Here is a 23,346-nt window from a genome sequence, read left to right as displayed (position 1 = left end):
AACGATTAAATAGGAAACAATCACGAAAATCAAACGTGGTGCTTCGGGTACGTGTTAACTAGAAAACCCGGTGCACAAACCGGTTCGGAACAACTCGGTAAATTCGTTCTTCCTCCTCAGAGATCTGGGCACTTCCCAGCTCACAGCCGCTCGGGCCTCAGGGCGGCGTCACGGACGCCACCCAGGTCACCACCGAACACATCAGGTGCAGGTGGGCTACGCCGCGTTAGAAGGACCTCGATCTCTAAATGACACTGAGAAGGTTTCCAAAGGGAATTTCCAAGGTCAGGCTCCCACGAAGTCCGAATGGTCACAGCTGTAGCAAAGCCAAGGAATGACTCGCACACATCAAAAATAACTCACTATTATTTAGCGGTTTCTTTTTTTTTATTGGAGTGCAGCACAGGTGCTTTCCCTGAAACAACCATTTCAACACGTTTATGAACACAGCTGTCAAAAATATTAAATACATACATCTAACAAAATCAAAACCACGAACAACAACCCAAGACATATTCACAATGTCATTTCTCCGTCACTGACAGTATTTCCCCCAAATACTGTAAGAGGATGCGCGTCCAAAAATACATGTATTCTAAGCTATCACGGAGCATAGAAAATATACGAAAATATTCACTAACATTTGGCACGATATGTATATTCCACCCCGAGAGAGAAAACAAGCGTGGCCTTTTGTGTGACCACGGGTCATTATTCACCCCGAAGGGCGCTGGCCCATCAGAGAGCTGTCGCTCACGCCACAGCAGCTCTGGTTTTAGTCGGGTTTTCGGGAGCAGGGGACGCAGCGGTCGGTGAGAAGGCGTGTTTGGGTACTTGGCCGTTTAATTTAGCTGGGTAAGAAACAACGTGGCCTTTTCCTGTTGTTAAACGTTGCCATCTGTATCGCTGGCACACAAATTAAAACAAGGAGGGCGTGACCATTCAAAGGACGTGTCCTGAGATTTCCTTCTGCGGGGGGGCAGAGAGGTTAAAATGGAAAAGCTGATCTGGGTGTAAATCAGGACCACATGTGGCCATGAGAACAAACAGGGGCCAAGAGGCAGGCGGGGAGGACTTCTCCAGGCTCAAAATGCGACGGACAAAAAACACCATCTACCGGAAAGGGAGCGGAGCAACTGATTTTCGCTGGGAAATCAGGAAGCTTAACCAATTCTACTAAGCCTTCGTAATTATTTAAGTGCTCATGATTAACTCCAAGTTTTAAAACTGGGTTCCCCTGAAAACCTGTCTGCCCAGTGGTGCAAAGCAGCGTGGCTTTAGTGTTAATATTGGGCTCTATCTGCAGGAAATCGGGGGTGATCTTAACGGGTGTAACAGGATCTTTGTGTTCAGCCTCTGAGCGAAACGACAAAGCAGCGCTGAGGCGTGCGGACTTCACCTCAAAGCTACGAAATGTTGGTGCCTGCAGCCTGCCTGCTGGAAGGAGATCCCAACAGCCCGTCTCTCCTACCCGGGCTGAGACAGTTTTGCTCGATTCCTTTGGAGATAAACAGAATATTCAACACAAGAAGTTACAGAGCGCTTACAGCGAAGGGACAGAACACGGTTGTGAATAACCATCCTTTTGGCGCGACGCGTCCGGCACGCCAGCGGCAGGCCCCCACAGCGTGAAGTCGATTAAAACAAGTCTTTACCTCCACCTTAAGACTCATTCCTTCACACAGACAGACGAAAAAACATTAGGGATCACAAAGCACCGAGTTTTCCAGCGTAAAGTCATACCAAAATCTTGATAAATTGTCATTGATGTCATAGGTGAGCAATCGGTCCGGGACGTCACCGCGGGTGCCCTGCACTGCTAACACGTGCGGTGCCAGGGCGAAGGGTACGTCACTCAGGAGGTCTGACATGAAAGGGCTGCTTTCCAAATTGGGGCTCCTTGCGTTCCCCACCTCTGCACGTGATACGGTCAGCTGCGATCGGTGCCCCGGGTTTATCTGAAGGGAACGAAGAACAGACATTTAGACACTCTGCATCAGGCAGCCGAGGCTTTGTGCTTAGCCTGTTAATATATGAAAACAAAATATAAAATAATAAATAAAATCAGCTTCAGGGTTTGGTTCAGGTAGGGCCAAACCCAGCAATTCTTAATACACGTCGGTATAATTCTGTGGGTCAGGGCGGCTTGAAGTAAGGCTCAGCCAACCACAGAATTTTGGGGACGTTTAGTGAGGTTTCTCCACTTCATGTCACTCTGCATTTATGGAACCCCTACGGCTGGTGGGACTGTTGTCATTACGTCCAGTCTTGTTTAGGGGAAATTACTTTGTGTAATTCCTTTTGTAAACTGAGGAAGCTCCATCTTTTGTTCCCCCTGTGCCTTTTCGGAAGTTGTCGCACAAAGGCAGGACTTTGGTGATTAACCCCCCCCCCTGCCCCACGGACTTCAAAATATTAGTGATGTTGCTTTCCAATTCGAAGCGGAATTGCATGACTGCCTGGTGAGGCCTGTGACTTATGGCAGTAGATGCATTGCATCTACGTGCTTTACAGAAACACAGAGTTACCAAACCTTTAAAAAAAAAACCCAAACCCCCCTGAATCAAAGCCAACAATGAGATAAACCCCCCCACCATACAGAAGTCAATATAAAGTACAGAAAATGCCAGCAGGTAGGATGCTGGCCCCAACAGACCTGCAAGCTTTGGTACTGGCCTACCGCTATGACCTCATTAGGTGCCTATCCTAAAACTTCTGCTGTTTTAAAAACAAAGAAAAGACTATTTACTCCGCCTCTAGCAATCAAACCTAACTTGTTTTACTGTTTTCAGCAAATAAATGCTGTGCAAACTGAGAGCTCTCGCGTCACCTCCAGGGGGAAGAGGTTTGTCACACGGATTTCTGTTTTGTATAAGCACACATAGAGAAATGTTCAGGGACTTGTTCAAAAGTGCTTAGCAAGTCCTGTCAGAGCCAAGAGCGTTGGACATGAATTTCTGCTGGCAGTCCTGACTTCTTCCTTTCAACCCTCCACACTCAGCACGCAGCCAGAGAACTCCAAAGCTCGCCCTATTGTTCGGGAAGGGAGAGCACTGGAAGCTCTAAATGCTGGTTTGGATCATGAATCGAACGGATCTGGTTGCATGGAGGTCGCCTTCACCCTGAATTATTCCACTGTTTTTAGGGGAGTTGTGCTGCTCAAGAGCTGACCTGTGCTGGAGCTGAGCATTACAGACCAGGGCCGTCCCGGAGAAGCTGAGCTGGTGGCTGTGGGACAGCAGGAGGGTTTGGGCACTGGGCTGGTTTGTTTTCTAGCCCGGGACGAGGTAAGACGGCCAAGCCTTCAGCCAGGCGAGAGGCACTCCGTCTCCTTCTCAAGGAAGGACTGGACTCGACTTGAACGCAACCTGAGCCCTGGTCATTCCTGACACAACCCGGCGTTTCATCCAGTGGGACAGACAAACAAACATCAAGCCTTTTATTAAACTGTCCAAGGGGCCAGTCTAGGTCAGTTCAGAGCCGGTGCTGGGCTCAGGGGACGGAGGAAGCTCGCTCCTCCATAAGCTCCAGAGGCAGAAGGGGCTGGTGGTGCTGCACGCTCCGAACCGGACCCTCACTTGGAAGCTTCTGTTCTTCCTCACGATGACTAAAAACCCAAAGCTTAAGACAAACTTTCCAAGACCCGTTACTATCGTGTCAAAGGCTAATAATGTAGAATTTCTTAAGGTTAAGAAGTTTTAGCGGAGGGAACGACTGCTAGGTGTAACTGCAGACTTACTGGTTGTGGCCCAGTATGAAGAGCAGCGACCGAGCTCCAAAGGAGATGAGTGAGGAAAGCGCCTTCCTACTGAGCTGCTGGATTCGCTGCCCAGTACAAATCCTATCTGAACTTTCCCCCTCTCTTTCAGATCACCTTCTGGCTAATTGCTCTAAACCATTTGATTTTATTGGTCCCCAAAAGGAAAGAGTAGCCCCCTCGATTCTTCTAGCCCGCTGCAGAGCCTCCTGGAGAAGGATGGGGTATGTCGCTGGGCGCCTCCTGCTTTAACACTGTTCTCTAAGCTACTGTAATACTGACGGGTCTGTACTACAGAATTCCTACAGTTTCTTCTTCTTTCTTTTCCCTCCCTTTCCTTCTCTCAGTTCTCGACGCCTAGGAGCGGCTAACAGCTCGCCAGAAAGCCCCGTGCAACAGCAGAGGCAAGAGTTGATAACGACGATTTCTTTTGGCCTTCCTTCCTGCTGCTGGTATCTTTGGGGCGCAGGGAGAAGAGGAAAGGCGGCAGAGAAGCCAGGAAGCCAGCCTGCCGAGTTCTCCTGCTGCAGCTTTCCAAGCTCTGAGCAAAATACCCCATGGGCAATAGCACCGTAAGTCTGTAAGTTCAGGAAAAACCCTAAAAACTCTGGTACTCGTCCGCTCTAACCAGCGTGGTTATCTCCGCGTTGAAGATCAGCAGCTCTCGCTTTAAAAGGGATCTGGGCTTCCATAGCTGCTACCTGGTAACGCTCAGAGGGAAGTCCTCCTTCTTGCCATGGCCACACAGCCGCAAGCTTTGCGCCTTTAACAAAATTCATCAACATTTTCTGCTCTAGACGTATTCTCTGGCTAAGAACCCGGCCAAACACCCAGAACATTTATTTATGTTAATGATATTTATCTGAAAAAGAAAGCCCCACAACCCTTCAAATAAGTACTTAAATTTGTAGCTGCTGTAAACTTGAAATCTTCCCTTGATTTCTACTCTGCACGGATTTGTTGCATTCCCTCTTGAAAGAAAGAACCTGTGGAGTATCTCCCGAGGCGCTGGTATTGGCTTGTATCACACCAGTCCCGTATTCTGAAGGGGAGAGCGGAGCCAGAAAGCCCCAGATGAAAACCAGGAAAAAGTAACATCTAGGAATCCATTAAAGAAGATCTTCAAAGACCCTTCTGCCTCCCCCCACTCCCACATTCCAGGGAAAAACGATCCCTCGCTCGCTGTCCTATTCCCATAGCTCAGGGGATAATCAGAATTCCCTACAATCTGATGTCTATTTCGTTCGGCAAATGACGCTTTTAGGAACAACCTGGTTATACCTGAATTGTCCCACAAGCTGGATGACCTCCATTTACCATGCAAATGAAACTACCACGTGGCAAAACCGCCTTCAAAGAGGAAAGGGGGAAAACCAGAAAGAGCACAAAGCATCTTGGATCTTCTTTTTTCCTCCAGAAACGTGACTTTTTTCCTCCAGAAGCTTTGGCAGGAGGGTGCCCAACGGGCAGCCCCAGACATGGAACCCCTCTCTGCACACAGCAGATACCGCGTGTTGACAGGGACAGAGCAAGAACCAGCTTTTCTGACTCTCTGGTCCCACTCCACGTTCCAAAGCAAGGCTGCAGGAAGAAAGATGAATTTAATTACCCTGGAATCGTTTTGCTGTTAAACATCATTTCACCAGGCTCAATCTCTGCACGCTGTCAGCGAGGCTGGTAATAGTCCACAGATTCTGCTACTATTTGAATAGTCCAACCAGCACCATAAATAAAGCCTGAACTGGCTGGGAGCCACAGGGTACAGGTAAGGCGGGACCCGAGGTCCGTGTGACAAACGCCATAATCTGATCTTGGATCTGATGATTTTGGGCAACCCCTCATGAGAAAGTCTTGGGTCCAGTATGACCAGATCAGTTCACAGCATGAATGGGAAAAGGCCTCGAGATTTCCCACTTCAGTGTCACTCATAAACCACCTCTGCCTCTCCCACGAAAACGGCTGTTCTTCGCTATTTTAAAACGTCCACATTCACTTTTTCATTTATACCAAGTCGCACGCTACGTCACTATTATTGGACTGACATCACAACCAACTGGGAAAACCACAAAACCTGGGGAGGAGGACTCTTTATCATAACATGCAAACCCAGACGCGGCAGAAAATCACGGCCAAAGTTAACCTGGAGAGTTAATCGGAAAACTCCGTCACGTTTGCAGTTTATCTCCTCGAATACCGCGGAGCCCACCCCTTTATCTGGTACACAGTGTCACAGGCGCGATGGCACGTGTTATATTAGCCATGAGGCATCTGCACACAAAGAAGTCCCTGTCCTGAACAATTCAGGGTGCCAGAAGTAATTTTTCAGTTCTGCCTAGCGCAGGCGTTGCAGGCGAGCTCTGCCCTTTGCTACACAGACCCGTTTCTGAGCCCTCTTGCAGTGAGGTTTAGATACCGGCCACACGCGCAAGATCTTACCAAGCCAGACGTATTTTTGCCCTTCCAAATCACAAAGACAACCTTCGAACGGGCTGAGACGCATTTCACTCACGTGCTGGAGAAGCCGCCTCAGTGAAAAGGCCTCGCTGAGGCCCACCTGGCCAGCAGCGACTGGGGTAACATGATGAAGAACTGGACGCTCCAGTGGAGAACGTCCATCGCCCGTCAGTGCTGAGCTGGCCCCAGCTGGCTGCAACGCAAACCCCAAAGCTACGTGGTGCAACCAAGGTGATGACGTGGCTCGTGCTCCCACACGTGTGTTCTTCAGGCATACGCAGAACCGCAAGCCCTAGAGAATCTGAGAGCCCGCGTTAAGTCTCACTGGTTCCCGCTTCAGTGCCTCACTGACTTAGCCAGAGCGCAGCTATCCAGAGCACGCTCTCTGGCCGGCAGCTGGACAAAGCACTGCCAAACGCTGTGACACACAATCCCGCTAGGAGAAATATTAATCGAGCGCACTCAGAAGACCACCAAACATTAACCGAACAGGCTTAAAAGATCACCAAACAATTCACGTTTCACCAAACGCCAGGGAGGCAAAAAATCCGTTAAAATTACAGAAGGCAGGGCAATCAAGTTTAATTGAGAGAAGCAAGGGGGTCTCCTCATTCTACTCTAGGCGGTCCTGCTCTGGCAGGGGGGTTGGACTAGATGATCTTCCGAGGTCCCTTCCAGCCCCTAATTTTCTGTGATTCTGTGACTAAAGGAACAGCACGTGAACGTAGAGGGTAGCTGGCCACCAGATACCAACCGTGCTCTGACGGCAAGGGTGTTGTGTGCTGTTTCAAAACTAACCAAGTATAAAATCATCCTCTAAAGTAAATTCTTCCTTTTTGCTCTTTTTTTTTTTTTTTTTTTTTCAAAAAACTTCTTAGACTAGAATGGCATCAAAGTCGGGTTAATGTTGCTGAAATCGTAAAGAGAAATTCTAAAGAAACAGTGAAAAATGTTTCTCAGCTGCCTTTAAAAACATCTAATTTGCTGCATCTCTGTGCGCGAACCGTAAAATCTGCCAAGAGCCTCGTAAGGAAGAAAAAATGCAGAGCGTACGATGTGCCGAGAAGCTGGATTTACAGGGCTCTGAAGGAGAATCAAAGATCAGCGCTAGCCCTGCTACCATCCAAACTATTGAGCAAGGTTTTCTAACAAAAAGTGATTAAAGGAATTGGTACTTTCTGCAAAAAAGGGCTTTTTTTTCCCAGGAGCAGACCCGTTTCCCTTAAAAAGACAGCCCTGAGTACCTTCAGTCTTCCAGAGTATTTAGTAAACATCCAGCAATATCATAATTACGACAGAGACCTACAAGACTACTGGTGATACAGAAATATTATCTTTATTTCAGGCAATTCTGTGGTATTACAGCAAATGGTGTTTCATAACGTATCTCGGGATTTGTTTAGCTTTGTGCAGTTATTTCTGACGGGTCTAGAAATGGAAATGGTCTTAGGGGATTGTTCTTCCAACTGTGTTTCAGTTGGTGCTTTTTAGGGTATTCACTGGGCCGTTTTAGGAGATTTGTAGGAATTCCAGAGTGAGCATCTCCTTTGAGGAGAACGATTCACTTTGCAAATAAGAACAGTAATGGCAAAGAGGAGGGGGAAAGAAAAACGACTCACAAGGGGTGCTGGATGTTTCGCACTCTGCAGTCAAAAATTTAAGCTGGGAGAAAAGGATCAGTAAAACCTGGCTGGAAGGGGGCAAAGTGTACGTGATATCATAGCTCTCCAGTGTCCCAGAACACCCAACCCCCAAAACATCCACAACAAACCAGCCCCACACCCACCACACCAGTAAGTACGTGACCTCCACCCTTACGGAGCTGCAAGAAGGGGAAGACGCCGGCCCGGAGAAGCACGGTACAGCCGCCCCGGCGACGGGTCAGCAAACCTCAGCAGAGCTGCTGTTCTTTCGGGGCTCACTCGACGGTTTTGTCAGCATCGCCTCCAGGGACTCGAGAAAAAAAGTTATTGCTACCTGGGAGGACAGAAGGAGACGGGAGAAGCAGCACTGGAGACCTGCAGTAGCTCGCTGCCGTAGCCCGACGGCTTCTGGGCGCTCGTCTTTCTTAAAGAGCTCCTGCTACCTGCACAAATATCCTGTGACTAGTAGGCAGCGTGCTTTTTCTCCACTTATCAAGTCTGCTGTTCAGAGTAAAACAGAACCAGAAATTAAAATAAGCACTGAGGAATATTGCTACTGATTTGTGACATACACTGTAGGTGGTTTTCATCCGCCTCTTTAAAGCACGCTTTTCTTAGACTAGAACGGAATCAAGGGCGGGTTAATGTTGCTGAAATCGTGAAGAGAAATTCTAAAGAAACAGTGGAAAGCACCGCTGACACTCTGCAGTTTTTCGCTATTATAGCAAAGCTCCCCCAGAGTATCCTGGCCTGCAGAGAACACAGGGGAATCTTTGCTAAACCACCCTTTCACTATCAGTAACGATGTACGTTTGCACACCCTTGTTGGCATTAAAGCAATCAGAAAAGTGTAATTATTCAGCGCGAGCTTCTTCTCTAACGTAGGGACAATTCGGTGTTTTAAATGCAGAATGAACTTCCTGTCATTAGCCCCTGGCCCTCTCAAACTGCTCATCTCTGCAGAGGGGAAGAACTGCGAGGTTTGAACTCTGGATGCTCCGAATGTTCCAGGGTTCACGTGCAATAGTTTAATTATCCCGGTAATTGCGAGGGGTGCCGTGAGTTTTATTTATGAAACACTTACAGAATGTAATCCTACCCTGAAAAGTATTGTGAGGTACCACAGAAAGCCGCACAGCCAGTGTCTACAGCAACGAGCTCGTTTGTTCATCCTAGAAGAAAAAAAACCTGGTTTTCCTGCAGTAACAATTTCACAAACTCAAACCAGAACAAGATTAAGGTTCTGTTTTTACTCAACCCCTATATCAATTGGGCAGAGGAAATATTTGGAGGGGGGTTGGTGATAAATTTAGCAAATATATTAAACTTAATATAACTGAAAGTGTATAATGGTGTTTTTATTCCTAATTCCTACTTTTACCCCGTTATTCCTAATTCCCATTATTTAATTACTTCATTCAATAATTGTTTAAAGACAGAGAACCATAACAGCTCAAATGTGGGCATCTATAATGAGGAACTATAAAACGGTGAACAAACAGGGGGTAAGACGCAACACGAAGAAAGACTGCAGAACTGAGATGAAGCAGAAATAAGAAGGAAGCGGAAAAGGATTCTAAATCTTTATTAAAAATGCTAATTCTTCATTTCCTACCATAACTGAGATAATTATGCACTGATCTTTCCTTCTATCCCAACCAATTCCAGCACTTCTGAGCTTGGCAGCTGAAGAGCTGGACCAGCACCCACGCCCGCTCCGGGCAGGGTCCTGCTCTTGCTGCCTCCCTGGAGGCCCCTGAGCTTCGAGCACTAACGGGTGAATTTTGGACAACGTTCCCCTCAGCCACATGAACACTGTGACTGGAAAGAGAGAGGTGTGGGTTCAGGAAGGAACATTTTCTCTAGCTCCTCTGTTCCTCCCAAGTCCCACGCAAGCGACTCGGGCAAAGAGCTCATCCCTTACGGTAACCACCGTGAGCAACCTTCAGCCCCTTGTGCTTCTGCCGCTGCCAGGAGGTGTTAGTAACCGGGGCAGATGCTTTTTTTTTTCCTTTTCTCTGTAGCCTGTGTGCTGAAAGATGAGAAAGTTCACGAATGTTACTCTAGTAGGTAAACAGCGAGCCAGAAGAACGGTGATTGAAAACGCCGGCAGCTCTGGCCCGCCAGCAGCGCTCCCCAGCCCGGGTCAGAAGTGAAGGGCAAGTCGATATATTGCAAACTGAACAGAGAAGCCTGATAAATGCTGAGGATGGATTTGCTCTGTAACATCAGAGTCACCCAAAAGCACGCAGTACTCCCATTTACTCTGCTGCTGCCTTCACTCCTGATGGCACACGAAGCGCAGAGAACTCTTCAGCGCAGCCAGAGAACACACCGAGGAATTAATTTGCTACCAAACTTCAACTGCATATTGAAAGAAACGGTATTTAAAGAATCCATTTTAATTTAGCGGCTACATTTGGTCGATGCAGCTCGTGACGACGAGATTTGAGTTGCCCTCTGCTGCTCCAAGCAAAAAAAATACCCTGGGAAAAAATATTTTTGGGAAGCTGATGGCCCGAACAGGAGGAGCTTAGAGAAACTGGGTTCCTGCCTCCATGTCCCTACCACTTGTTCCCAACCTCTGCTATTGTAGAAGCTCCAGCTGTAGGAGCTGCAGTAACCTGCAGGAAAAAAATGACAGTTTCTTGGAGACAGGAGATGTCCATGGAGCAGAATCTCTAAAAAAGCAGGATAAAACTGCATTCTCTCATGATTTCACTAAGCTTATGAAAATCCATGGACTTGGAATGGGAAAGGAAGCTGTCTACTTAAGAAAAGAGCTCAGACAAGTAAACATAAGACTAGTAAGAAAATATTTAGCAAACCTGGTTTCACAAAAAAAAAAAAAAAGAAAAAGTAAGTTTTTCAGCAAATTGGAACAACTGGGAAAAGCTGCATAAACCAGAAGTTATTGTTTTGAGAAGAAAAGGAAATCTCTCCTTGAGCAACTGAGGTAGTCGGCAACATCTGGAATGCCTCCCTAGAACGTCAGGATCAGCGGGAGGGAAAAGACAGAGGGATAACAATTTCCACCTACAGTAAGAGGAAGGGAAGAGGAAATGATCTTGGATTTGGTTTTCAGGAGAAAAGCTAATGAAGTAGAGCGAAGAGAAAAAAACGACTAGTCTGAACCCACGCGAAGCTTCCTCCAGCGATACCCGCGCGCCGCCGTGCTCCCACGAGTTCCGCTGGGGGACCGAACCCTGCGTCTTCCTTTCTCCTCAGGCTTGAAGAACAGAAACGGGTTCTCAGGCAGATGTGTGAATAAAAACTCGCTGTACCAGCTGCTTCGTTCTGGGGTTTGAACGATGCTCCTTAAAATCCAACACGCGGCAAGACCGGCAATACGCCCTATTTACAAATTTTAAACATTCTAATGCCAAAAAAGTGCATTAGGCCAGTATTCCCTAACACCACTTTCCCTCTGCTCTCTCCATAGAGATTCAGGTCAGGCAGGGAAAGGAAGGACGGATATTTGGCTGCAAGTTGCCCCCGACACCGTCCGTAGCTGGAGCAGTCGTCAACAGCACCTTCCGCCGACAGGTCACCAGGAGCCAGAGTTTGTGAAGCTTCCATCTACAAATGCTAACCAGACCGAGTTGTCCCCAGCCCCTACTGCTTAGGCTTTTGAGATGCAGGAATAAAAGTGTGATGACTCTTAAAGCAGTCAAGGACCAAATAATTCAGTAAATAAAGCCAAGGGACCAAATATCGGTCGGCTTTTTCGACTGAGGTGGCCTCTTTCAGCCTCCTGGTTCTCTCTGGAAGGAAGCTGATCGGACCGTAACGGAAAGGAAGAAGGAATATTTGGCTTTTAAAATAGGTTTGTTTTTATCAAGCAGGACTACTAATTGCATTGCAACACTAGGAAAGTATTCCTACAATTTGTGCTACCGTGGAAGCAAAGAGAAGAAATTCGCAGACCAACGATTCCCATTTTACCTCGCGTTTTTACAAAGTGCTTTAGAATAAAATTTGATTACGTGCTAGCCAACGCACAGTCTTCCCCGAGTCTGATACGACTGAAGAGCGGTGAGGTTTGGGGGAGCTTCTCAGGGCAGAAATTACAGCGGTGGCACATGGTGGTGAAAGGATCAAACCACGCCGATGGGAAGTACAGAAAAAACCATTCCTGTCTTATCGATGGGAGCAGTTTGGGCTGAAACGGGGCAGTTTTCATGTCCTATTTCCTTGCCATTAATGTGGACTGCCCGCCGCCGTTTGTGGTGGGGTTTGTGGGTGTTCTTCCCGAGAAAGTGGCAGCGAAACGAACCTAAAGACACTGTTATTTTCCTTACTTGGTGTTTAGAGTGATCATGAATAAGCTGCCCTACGCTGCAGTCTTTCAGCCACCATGTCACGCTGATGCGTCGCGTTGTCGCCGTCGCTGCACCATCAGGCTGTATTAGCACACGGTCTCATCGAGCGACGTACGATCTACTTTGCATCTGAGATCGATGTTAATATTTGGAAAGCCCAGAGGGGTTGCTCCCAGAGGCGGGATGACTGACCAATCGATTTGCTGACAGCAGCAAAGCGAACCAGCCCGACTGGCTTTCGGTCCAACCGCATGTGTTTGGGCAAGGGATACAGGACAATCAGTAGTTTTGTCTGGGGATGAAGCCAGTCAGAAGATCCCAAAAGTAGAGAAAGGCTAACAAAAATGTGATGGGAACATCTGGGCACCCAATTGGGGCATCCCCCACTACAAAATGAAAATATACCGCGCACGTGTGTGTCGTTCTTTCCCTACAGGAGGTGATTTTGTCTTCTGATGCTCAAACCTCCCCAGGGGTACAAGCTGACCCCAGCGCTGGCTCCGGACTCCACCAGCAGGGCTGTGGGAGGGAGGGATGCTCCAATCCTTTCGCCGTGTTTCCGTGTATTTGCTGGCCAGACAGAACACACTCCAGTCCCATCTTAAAAGACTGCAAGGCTCCCCTCAGTTCTTGTCGTAGCGCAACCTCAACTGGAATCAAACAAAGGGTTTAACAGCGTTTCCCGCTTGCGGAAGTACGACAGAAACGCGCTCTGTAAGAGCGTGTGGCGTCGCTTTTCTGAAAACAAACTGTTTCCTAAGCTCGGAGAGGAAGCTGGTGATGACCACGTTAATTCACAGCCTCTCAATGCCCACTCCAGTTCCCCCTGTCTAAAAATATAACGCTTCTCTTTAAGAAAAAGACCACGGACGTAGCATTCTTGACGCTACTATGATTACCAAGTCTCTGAAACAGCCCCAGCCGTGTACCCTCTTACACAGATAACAAGTCTTAACTATGCACTTTAGAACTGAGCAAAACCCTTACAAGACACCCCCAGGTCTTACTGGTTGACCCTGGGTTGACAGATCGCACAGATCTGCTTTGTGAGGCCACTGAAACTAATCCTTTGTGATTTCTTTAATGGCCACGTCAGAACCTCGCTTCCTATAGCTTATGATCGTACAGAATAGTGGGGTAAACCAGGAGACCTTTCTTCTGATGGTACCAGCACTCAGAGAGAAGTAGATGCTTGATGACTTGCTGCAGACAGTCTTAGTCCAGTCCCTTCTAAGAGTGGATAATTTCATTAAGTGATTATTGCTTACAGACCCAATTAAGAAGAGAGAAAATATGGACCAACATGCTTTAAGGACTTTAAATGTGAAAAAGAAGATCTTGGAGATAATATGACATATGATGAGCAATTAATCTAACCAGGCCATGCCTAGAATTCCAGCTTATGAGAGCTTAAAAAAAAAAAAAAAAAAGCCAACCTAAGCAGCAGCATTTCCTATAGACACTATATTTTGTCAAAATGGAGCAAACTAATCACAAACATTGGCCAATAAGTTTGAAATATAAACCAACTTCTCTAAAGCAAATGTAGGGGATTCAAAACGACGCGGTAAATCCAGCCCAGAGCACCCTCCTCGAGATTTCAAATATGGGACCCTCTGAAGCGTAACCGAGGAGCTGGGTGAGGGAACAGAGACACAATCAGCTCCATTTCCAGCAATAATCCAGACAGCCAAGCTTTAGTAAAAACTGAGCAATCAAAGGTCTGGAAGAACCAATTCATTTTTAAATTTTTTATTTTATTTTTTTTTAAAAAAAAGGAAAACGATAGAACATTCGCATTAGTTGTGTCCTGAAGTTGTATCAGGTGATCTGCTCAAAAGGACATCTTAAAAGTCTATCAACTTCAGCAACACTTGCTAATTTCTCTAGACGAGTAAAAAAGAAAATTAAATTAATTTTTGCCCCTACTCTGTGCACTCCCAACTCCCATTACCTCTTCCTCGATATTTTATATCTCATAGCATTTCTGTCTTTCCAATTGATGACCCTTAGGGTCCCTTCCAACCCAACCCATTCTACGATCAATGGACTAACATGACCCCTAGCCAGATGCCCAGGAAACTGTTATTTACAGCTATTCAGAAGCCTCGCACAGCAGCTTTACAAAGGATCCATTTAATGAGGATATTATCTGCCAATTCAGATATATATAAATATTTTTTCTAATTTATGTAGCTACTTGCCCAAAACGACGCACAGCAGAATCCACATGCAGAAAACCACAGATAATTTTAAATTTGCTTCAGGAAACATGGGCTTTCCATCTACCACGTTCTCAGTTTTTAGCAGCAAACTATGAAAAGAAAGGGCACAGAACTAGTGCAATTCATAAAGAAAACTGGGTCCTACGATGGTAAGTATCACAGCAAGGTATATAATTAAGAGTGGCTATAACAACAACATATAAATTAGATAATTATGGATTAAGCAATCCCTTGGGGGATTCTCTCTTGCCCTAGAAAACGTATAACAAGCTCCTTCGATAGGAGGCAATAGCTATTAAGTATTTGAGGGAGAAATTGGACTATAAAGAAAAACAACAACAAAAAAGAACACACAGCAAGAGAGAAATCTTGATTTACACTCTAAAGACGGCTCTCATTTTTGGTAGTTTATTTTAATACACTTACTGGTACACTTCTCACCCATTAAATCTGCTGACATCTGTTGGCTGAAGAGCACAGGCCAGATTATCAAGAAGTGCAATACCAAGTAAACACGAGCTGCTGCTTAAGGCGACAGTAGGGAGATACAAAACACTGCAGCTCTTACCAGAAACGTTATTCTTTTTGTTGCCGTTTCTTACATCAATTTAATAATCCCAGGTGCCCTGGACACCAGACATACAATAATCTTCATAAATCCTAATTCGCAGCCACGCCATCTGTCAAAAAATATTTGTTATGTCTCCTAATAGATACGCTACCTAATTGCTCTCACAGTAGGACAAAAATACACGGTTGCGCTAATTTGCTTTACCAATGAAATAGCTCATTATCAAAAATAACCCCACCACGTTACCAGGGTTTCCAGCGCTCTTCGTATATCGAAATGAACCTTTCCTTTCTGTTATTTTCTATAACCTTAAATTCCCAGTGAAAGCAGATAACGATGGAATTATCTGGAAATCGTACTCTAATAACAAAAAACTCACGAGCATGACAAAACAAACCCGTAATATCTCTTTCTGTTATGATGGTGCTGCAATTAAAATGAGCAGCTTTGCCTTTCACAGTCACAAAGAGACAAATTGAAGTTCTCGGCCCTGCAGAGCACTAAGCATTTTGGCCCCGATCCAGAAAAGCACTTAATGGTCCCCACGACTTTCCCTTTATGGGCCTGAAGCAACTCCAGCGGGATCGTACGCGCTCGATGAGGCCCAGAGCGCTCATCGCCCGCCCGGCCAACGCATCGCCCCGGGGACTGGCTCGGCATCGGGAGGCGAGAGGATCCCCCACGTGGGGCTGGGTGAAGTGGGAGCTTCTGGTCCCGCTCTCTGCGGCAGAAGATGGAATGTCTGGGCTCAAGCTGGCCGTGGCGAACACCCTTGCTCCAAGGGGTGCCTAAACCTCAGCAGTTCCTCTCACGCGGGTGCGACAGCGAAGCCTCTCACAGTAACGCAGCCTGCAGGTACGGCCGGGGCTACGAGAGGCTCTCTTACGTGGTGCTCGTCGCAGCGAGACGATCTCAGGGTAAGCTTTTATTGGGGCATTAGTTGAAATGATTTATGCAAGATTATATAAAAATACACCCGTGAGAATTCCGTCATCCCGTACAGCTCACAAATCCAACAGCATCTAAGAAAATGGGGAATTCCAAAGGCGACGAGAGTTACCCCCAAAAATACTCCAGAAGATACTTTCTTCAAAAAAACAGACTGAACGTCGTTTCCCTCATGAACAAGGAAGCGACCCACGAACACAGCAGCACTCCGCTCTTCCGTGAACCACCCTGCTGAAAGCACTTGCCATGTTCCACAAAGCCTACATTCAGTAAGTTGTAGTTTATATTTAAAAACAAAAGCAAGTGTCCAGCAGTTGAAGGAGGCAGCTGAGGAACTAAGCGCCCTTCTGTTCAACTCTGCGTGACAAATTACGACTTTGCCGTCTGACAAATGCCTTTCAACACACCGTCCCCTGTTTGTGAAGTATTCTTGTTTCAACGCGAACAGGTTCATTGTTTCAATTAACGCTTCTGTCTCAACGGCATGTTGGATACGTAATATAATGCTTTTCTAAATTGGTGGGGTTCTCCCACAAATTTTCAAAAATACCCTGAGCACCGCAAACAGGAATACTGCTTTCCCGATGGCCAGAATGACCCACTGAATTTCCACAATCCTCAGTCGCTCTATTTAATTTGAGAAATTGAGAAGTTCTTCCAGTAAACGCGGAGTCCAAATACCGAAATCTAGACTGAATGAACAACTTAGATACTACCAAATGCTGTATCTTAACTGATGTTGTCACAAGCCAGTTCACACATTTTTGTGACATGGAAGTCTTTTAATAGAAAGGTTAAAATAAATCTTTATTTTCACTGAAATATCTGCTGTTTTACTTTGAAAACTTCTCTCCTCCAACTCATAAATACTTAAAATCTACACAAGTTCCTATTTCACTGAATTCCACAGAACTGACCAAACCAAATGCTGCTACAAAACCCGGCAGTTCACAATACCCGGGGAGAACCTCACGTTAAGGGAAACTAGGTCTGTGCAGCAGGTGAGCCCAGCACCGATGCGTTCCACTGCCTCAGAACCGCAGGACTTCAGCTGCAAAACCCCCAGGCGCAGAGGAGCGTGGATCCAGGAGTCAGGCTAAAATTTGGCGACTGATTGTAACTAATTCATCCTTCCACGTTATCAGAAGGCAAGCAACTCGTTACTTATGATGAATTAAGGATTTCTGTGTCAGATACAGTTTTTAATTTGAAATTAAAAAAGGAGACGACAGATCACACACACGTTGCCCACTCTTAAAGATGCAATGTTATCACACACAGCTCTGATGCACCAAGCGACCTAGCGATAATAAATATTAAAAAGGCATTGAGAGAGGCAGAGACACAGCTAGTTCCAAGGCTAGAGAAAGTGTAGGTTAAGCAAAAAGAACACCCCCCCCCCCCCCATCAAAGAGTGCCAGCAAAACGCCTCACAGTTATCTCGCAAATATCCAAACCTACACGGCGAAGGACAAGAGGCTCGTACTCATTGCAAAACCATTTTCAGAGGAGGCGACCAAGAAAGTACGTGTACATCGTATGCAGCAGTATTCTGAGAAGGCCTCTTTGGTGTACGTGGATTAAATATTAAATAAACCAGGTGAGGAAAAAGAAGTCCAGACTTACAGCCACAGAGTACGGAAACAGAAGGCAAGCACACAACAAAGACAGCCCGCGACACTCACACAGTGACAGCATGTTACTTATCATGGTGGGTGTGGAAATAAATGACGTCGGTAAATGTCTCCATCACTACTCACCACGCTAACGCTTCCATGCCAGTCATGAACGTTCTCGCTACGGTTCCGTGCTTGCACGACTCAAGTATGACCACAAGATACTCACCCACACCCTACAGCCCAGCCTTCTTACTAGTTCTTTTTCAAACCAGTATTGGTGGCCTTGGTGACGTCACCATCTAATTACTAGCAATGCGTCTTCGATGACGGATGAGAAGGAAGGCTGGGTGGGCACCCAGTCTCTGGAAGATGTGAGGATGTTGAAACCTTCTCCTGCAGGACATTTGTGCTTCTTAAATGCACTGCTATGGAAGTTCCATCATGCAGGCGTGAGGAAATTGTCTCCTACCTGTGGAGGCTGGTTGTACGTCGGCCTGGTCTCTGGAAACGAAGTTTTATCCTTTGACTCTCTACTTTGATCATCAATTGTGTCACCTAGCAAAGCAAAAAAAAAAAAGACACCTATTAAATCACCGAAATCCTTCGTATTTCATATAGAACAAGAAAAATTCTTGAGTCTTCCTAAAATCGAATGATACAATTCCCGGGCAGAGGAGGAGCTCTGTTGCTACATTTATACTCCACAATTTTGAACACGAGGAAAAAGAAAAACACTGAGAAGTGGTCTGCAACACCTGGGAATAAATCTGTCTCACAGGGAAAAACTCAGAGTTAAAAAAAGAGAGAAAGAAAAAAAAGCTGGGCCCCTATTTTTGCACACTTTAGGACCGTGAAGTTCTAATACTGGCAAAGTGGCAAACCAAGGAGGCTCAGCAGTACTGGGCCAACGAGTGCCCGGCAGGCTGGGCCCTAACCTGCTCCCGCTGCAGTGACGTGGCTACCTCTGCCCAGGATTTTACTGAGGACACATGGTTTATCCCCAAAGCTGCAGCTGGTACCACCCTCAGATGGGCAGATCACAGCAATAAACTACAGACAAGAGTATTTAAATTTATTTTAAAGACAGAAAGTACATTATTAATTTTATTAAAAAAGGTAGAGGTAGTAAAATAAAACCCCCCAGCATTTGATTCTCAGATATTGTAAAACAAATGTCCACCTAGCCTATCTTCTCCAATCTTTGTCGGTGCGAAGGTGTACAAGGAGTTGTAAAGATAATCTCCTCCTGCTGTTAGTGCTACTTAGTCTGTAGGAGGAGACAACTTGGAGAGGTGAAAGATTTAGTCTCATAATTCTGGTTTTATTTTTATTTGAACCGATACTGCCTTCTGTAATGGAGTGCTCCGAAAGCCTGTGTCCTTCGAGAGTCCTGCAGCCCCAACGCTCAATGAAAGGGTTCACGTTACCGTAGCTGCACTCCTTTGCTAAGCTTGTGGTTTTGGCTCGACTCTCCGTTTTCTCCAGAGGTTTAGTTAGAGCCGATGTGCCTGGCAGAAGCCACTGGGACCAGCAGCCAGGTGCCCAGTTAGCCTGGAAGCCAATGACCCCCAGGTCCACGCATGCTTGCTCCACGCTGCCATCAGCCCCCGAGGACGGCCCGGTCAGGTCCCCGGGGTACAACGCAATATTTGGTAAAGGAACTTATGAAAAGAAGCAGGAATATTTAGTCATTGGGTGTGCTTTTTAATGCCCAAGTATTACTGCTAACAGTGTAGTTTGAAAATCATCAATAAATTATCTTTGTTATAGGTCATTAATGCCTAATAACTCCATTAATGTCTACACTTTTCGAGATCTTTTCTGGAGTTGAAAAACGTCAAACTCAGTAAACTAGCTATTCTCTACACAAAATACTTCAAAGCACTTGTATTCACAACATCTCTTAAAAAAAAACGGCAGGGGGACACACACTAAAGGAGATGGGGAGGCGGTTAATCTTCAATTCCACCCCACAATACTGTGAAAACCAAAATTCTTAAGTATCCATAAGATAATGAGGTAAGTAACAGCCTTGAAAATAAATGATGTCGAACCAGGAGTTTCCATTTGTAATGAAGCAGAGAGGCCTGCAAAGAAAAATTATTAAGAGGTCTCGTAAATGCCCTCTGCAAGGAAAACTGCAAGACTTGGGGAGCCGTGGAAATGGTTAACAGATGTACGAAGAGGGCAGCAAGGCCTATTTTTGGTGCATTCGCTGTGGATGAGAGCGCAAACAAGATTAAACTGTACCCAATTTAGGCTAGCTCAGTTTCTCCAGGAAAAACACTTCAAACAACCTAAGGAAATGGTCTCTCTAAACAGTGGTCCATCTCCAAAAGATTTCAGAGGTAGGCTGAAGAAACATCTGTCATGAATGGTTTCAATCCTGCCAAGACAAGGAAGATGAACGACCTTTTGTGTTCCCTCCTTGTCCTGCATTCCATGAAGGATGCAGGAGGAAAGATTCCACAGGATACCCCTCCCTAAAATCAGGATTTGTCAAGGGAGCTTATGCTGGTGGCATGGAGACTCGTGCTGCACGGGGAGTTGAGAAGACTGCAGCGAGCTGGGCAAAGGCTCCTCAAGCGCGGAAGGGAAGAGCTGCGGAGCCAGCCTGTGGCAAAGAGACAGCTAACTGAAGTCAGTGAGATGACTCATATTGGGTAAAGTTGGGTGTATGCATAACCACACTGAAAGAGAGTTACTCTGGAGATTTAAGAAACACAGGAACCAACTCTTTACTCCTTGTCTTTACATACTGTTCCTGAGAAAGCACTCAGGAGTTTTCATATGCAAAAAAACCCCAAAAGACCAAATTCATGTGTGTTAATACTATCCACAATATGCTTTTTTTCCCCCCTGTGATTAGTTTTCCTTAAGATGAAAATAAATCTTCGTTTGAAATCAGGACCAAAAGGTCAAACATGTAAAAATGTTCACAGGAAAGGAAGAGTAAGAACAGCTCGTTTGGAGAGAAATGAATTTTTTTGACTTAGAACTTTGACATCCAACTCCCAGAGGTTGTAAGTTCTTAAGGAGGCCAAAATGCAGCAATATCTATAGTGTTTTGCAACTCAAACTGCCTTTGTAAACCGAACTTTAACGTAGAGCACTTCTTTGCTAAAATAAATAAATAAATAAAATAAGCTAATGGGAAAGCGCCAACATCTTGCCCGATTTTCAGGCGTGTGGTCCTGCAGGGATAAGTCACGAATCTTTGTACAGACTGTTATTATTTGAGTTAATGGAGTTAAAACAGTTATAGGCAGCCATGCACCAAGCTGCCCGAGATGCCCTCTAGGACAGTTTTCCAGAGAAACCAGTATTTTCGGTGCACTTCTTTCACCGGTTCCTGTGTCAAATACCCAAACAGATTATTCATCCTTGTATCTACTAGCCCAAAATAATGAATTAACTCCCAGACACCTCCCCAGCTCCACCAACCTCATCAAGCTGCCATAGCTGACCCGTCTCGTTTAGCCACTCCCGAACAGCTTTGCTCGGCTTGCCTTGCTTTCCCATTGACCTGAATTGCGATCTCTTCCCTCAACTAGAAGCCACAGCTTCTCTTCCCTCTTCTGGCTCAGCCTTTCAAACAACAACAAAAAAACCCCCACCAACCAAACCACCCCTCCGCCTCAAACACCCTGAAAAAAAAAACCCAAACCCAGACAATTCCCCTTACACAATCTTCACAGAAATGGGTATATCATTACAATTTTGCCAGACTAATCAGCTGACATTCGGCTCTGAACAAATCACGAACACACAACCTTAGTAGGAAGGGCTACCAAATACCCGCTGCCACTCCCCCCAAAAGGTCTTTCATCAGACTGAACTGCAAAGATGTCGGTAGATAAGGCCAGAGGGACCACTGTAATCATCCGGCCTAACCTCCTGCATAAATACAGGCCACAAGATTTCCTGAATTAATTTGTTTGAACTACAGCAAGTTTAAAGCTCTATTTTAATGAAGAGATAACAGATAAAATGATTTCTTTTACAAAACAAGCAGATTCTGGCGTATATATCCCTTGGTTTAAAAGCATTATGCAGAGTGTTAAGTCAGAAAACTCCTATTAAAAAAAAAAAAATCTAACTCACATATCTAAAAATGTCATATACCGTTTAGAGACTATCAGAATTAGAAATTAAGGGCGCTCCACGCAGTGTAATATGGTTTAAACATCAGCAGCACAATCTGTAATATGCAGGACATCACTGGGAAAATTTATCAGGAAAAAAATAATCATGCCTATTGCTGGAAAATATTCCCTTACTTATCGATGGAAAAATATTTTCCAGTTTGAAAAGAGAGCAGCAGACGTGTTTATCCTACCGCCCAGATAAGCCCAGATTCAAATCCTCAGTCTTGGGAGGCTGTTTTTCAGTTATCCCGAGCCTCTTTCAAGCCCAAATAAATGGCGTTGCCCTCAAAGGTCAGACACACGTTTCTCCTTTCCCTGAGCTGGTGCTGGATTTACACCAACATTCTCTGAGTTCCACTGGCATCTTCTTTTTTCCAAGAGCTGCAGCCAGGTGTAGCACGGGAAAGAAACACCCAGTACTATGTACGACTCCCCTCAGACCTCAGAAGTTTTGCTTTCTTCAGAAATCCGCGCTCAGCTGCCTCTCTGGACCTCAGCACACTCTCGTACAGAAAGGTTCAACCACAAGTTTGGCTTTTACTCAACGAGGAAGCGGCGTTTCTATTTATACTCTTTCCTCTTCCAGCACTTTGTTATCCTCAAGCTGTGTAGCCTCTTGATCAACAGGCAGCATGTAAAACTCTAGCCCACCGTCAGCTTAAAAAATTAAAACATATTGTAAATACGTTTTAGGAAGTACTGCAATTCCCTCTGAACGTCTGAGCCTCAGGAGTCCCTACAATCGCGCTTCCACATCACTTTTCTGAGTCCTGCTCTCTCTCAGCCACCTCTGCACAGCCTCCAGCTCCTTCAGCAGGGGCGAAGCGTGTTTCTGCTCAGTCTCCCCAGCCCTGCTTGTCCCTCCAGCACCCGGTCTCACAGCTTCCATTTACTTCCCGCACCGCTGCAAGCTCATTAGCAAAAAGTTCTTCTCCTCCGGGCGCACAGCAGAGGGGCAATCAGCCGTGGACGTCGAGTGGCTGCTGTCCTCACCGCCTTTTCCATCCTCAAGCCTCACCTGAGTCGCCCTGGACCCTTCTAAGAAGGATCCGTAGCTACATTTAGTACCAAAGGAGAGCGCTGGGCTGCCAAGCCAGCATATCAGTCAAATATGATTGACAGCCAGTTTGTACCCCATGAGTGAGCTGGGGCAGCACCAGGGAACGCTGAGGGCAGCACCCAGAACAGAAAATTCTGCTGCTTTTATGGGATCAAGACAATTACCAGAAGACAGAGGGAAGAACTTTAGAAATCTTTGTTAATGAGCAAAAGTGTGTGGTTAATCACAAAACGGTTTTGGGTCGGCAAGGATTTTTAAAGATCGTCTAGTCCAACCCCCCGAACGGATTGTACACAATTACAGCAGATAACAACAAACCGTAAGCACTCTGACAGGTCCCACGGGTGACTAAGAGACCACTCAATGATCCACCTGAATCGAATCAGGCACTGGCCAGTTGCCGTCCTCTTCAATGGGAGAGATGGGACTCTGATGGATAAAGGGTTCTTCTCTTTTCTTACAAGCGGGACTACCATTCTATCTAGCATTTTGTTATAAAACCTACACATTAATCCTCATCAGCTTCCACGTGCACGTGGCCAAGGCGTAACAGCCTTATAAGAATACGTATAGTTGGCAAAGCAATGAAGTCATCCTAG

The 23,346-nt window shown here is 45.9% G+C and overlaps 1 protein-coding gene across 1 annotated transcript in view; it reads right to left on the bottom strand.

The window, feature by feature from the left end:
- Positions 1-378: 378 nt before the first annotated feature.
- Positions 379-23,346, bottom strand: part of UMAD1 (UBAP1-MVB12-associated (UMA) domain containing 1) — a 78,744-nt gene continuing 55,776 nt past the window's right edge. The window contains exons 3-4 of the mRNA XM_086468046.1: positions 18,009-18,094; positions 379-1,958 (exon numbers count right to left, since the gene is read on the bottom strand). Of these exons, the coding sequence (XP_086324172.1) occupies positions 1,701-1,958; positions 18,009-18,094 (344 nt within the window). The 3' untranslated portion in view covers positions 379-1,700. The remainder of the gene's footprint in view (positions 1,959-18,008; positions 18,095-23,346) is intronic.

Source organism: Leptosomus discolor, chromosome 7 (assembly GCF_034619465.1).
Source record: "Leptosomus discolor isolate bLepDis1 chromosome 7, bLepDis1.hap2, whole genome shotgun sequence".
In the NCBI taxonomy this organism is placed as follows: domain Eukaryota; kingdom Metazoa; phylum Chordata; class Aves; order Leptosomiformes; family Leptosomidae; genus Leptosomus; species Leptosomus discolor.
Note: the sequence above shows the minus strand (reverse complement) of the source record. Positions and strands in the feature narration are given on the sequence as shown.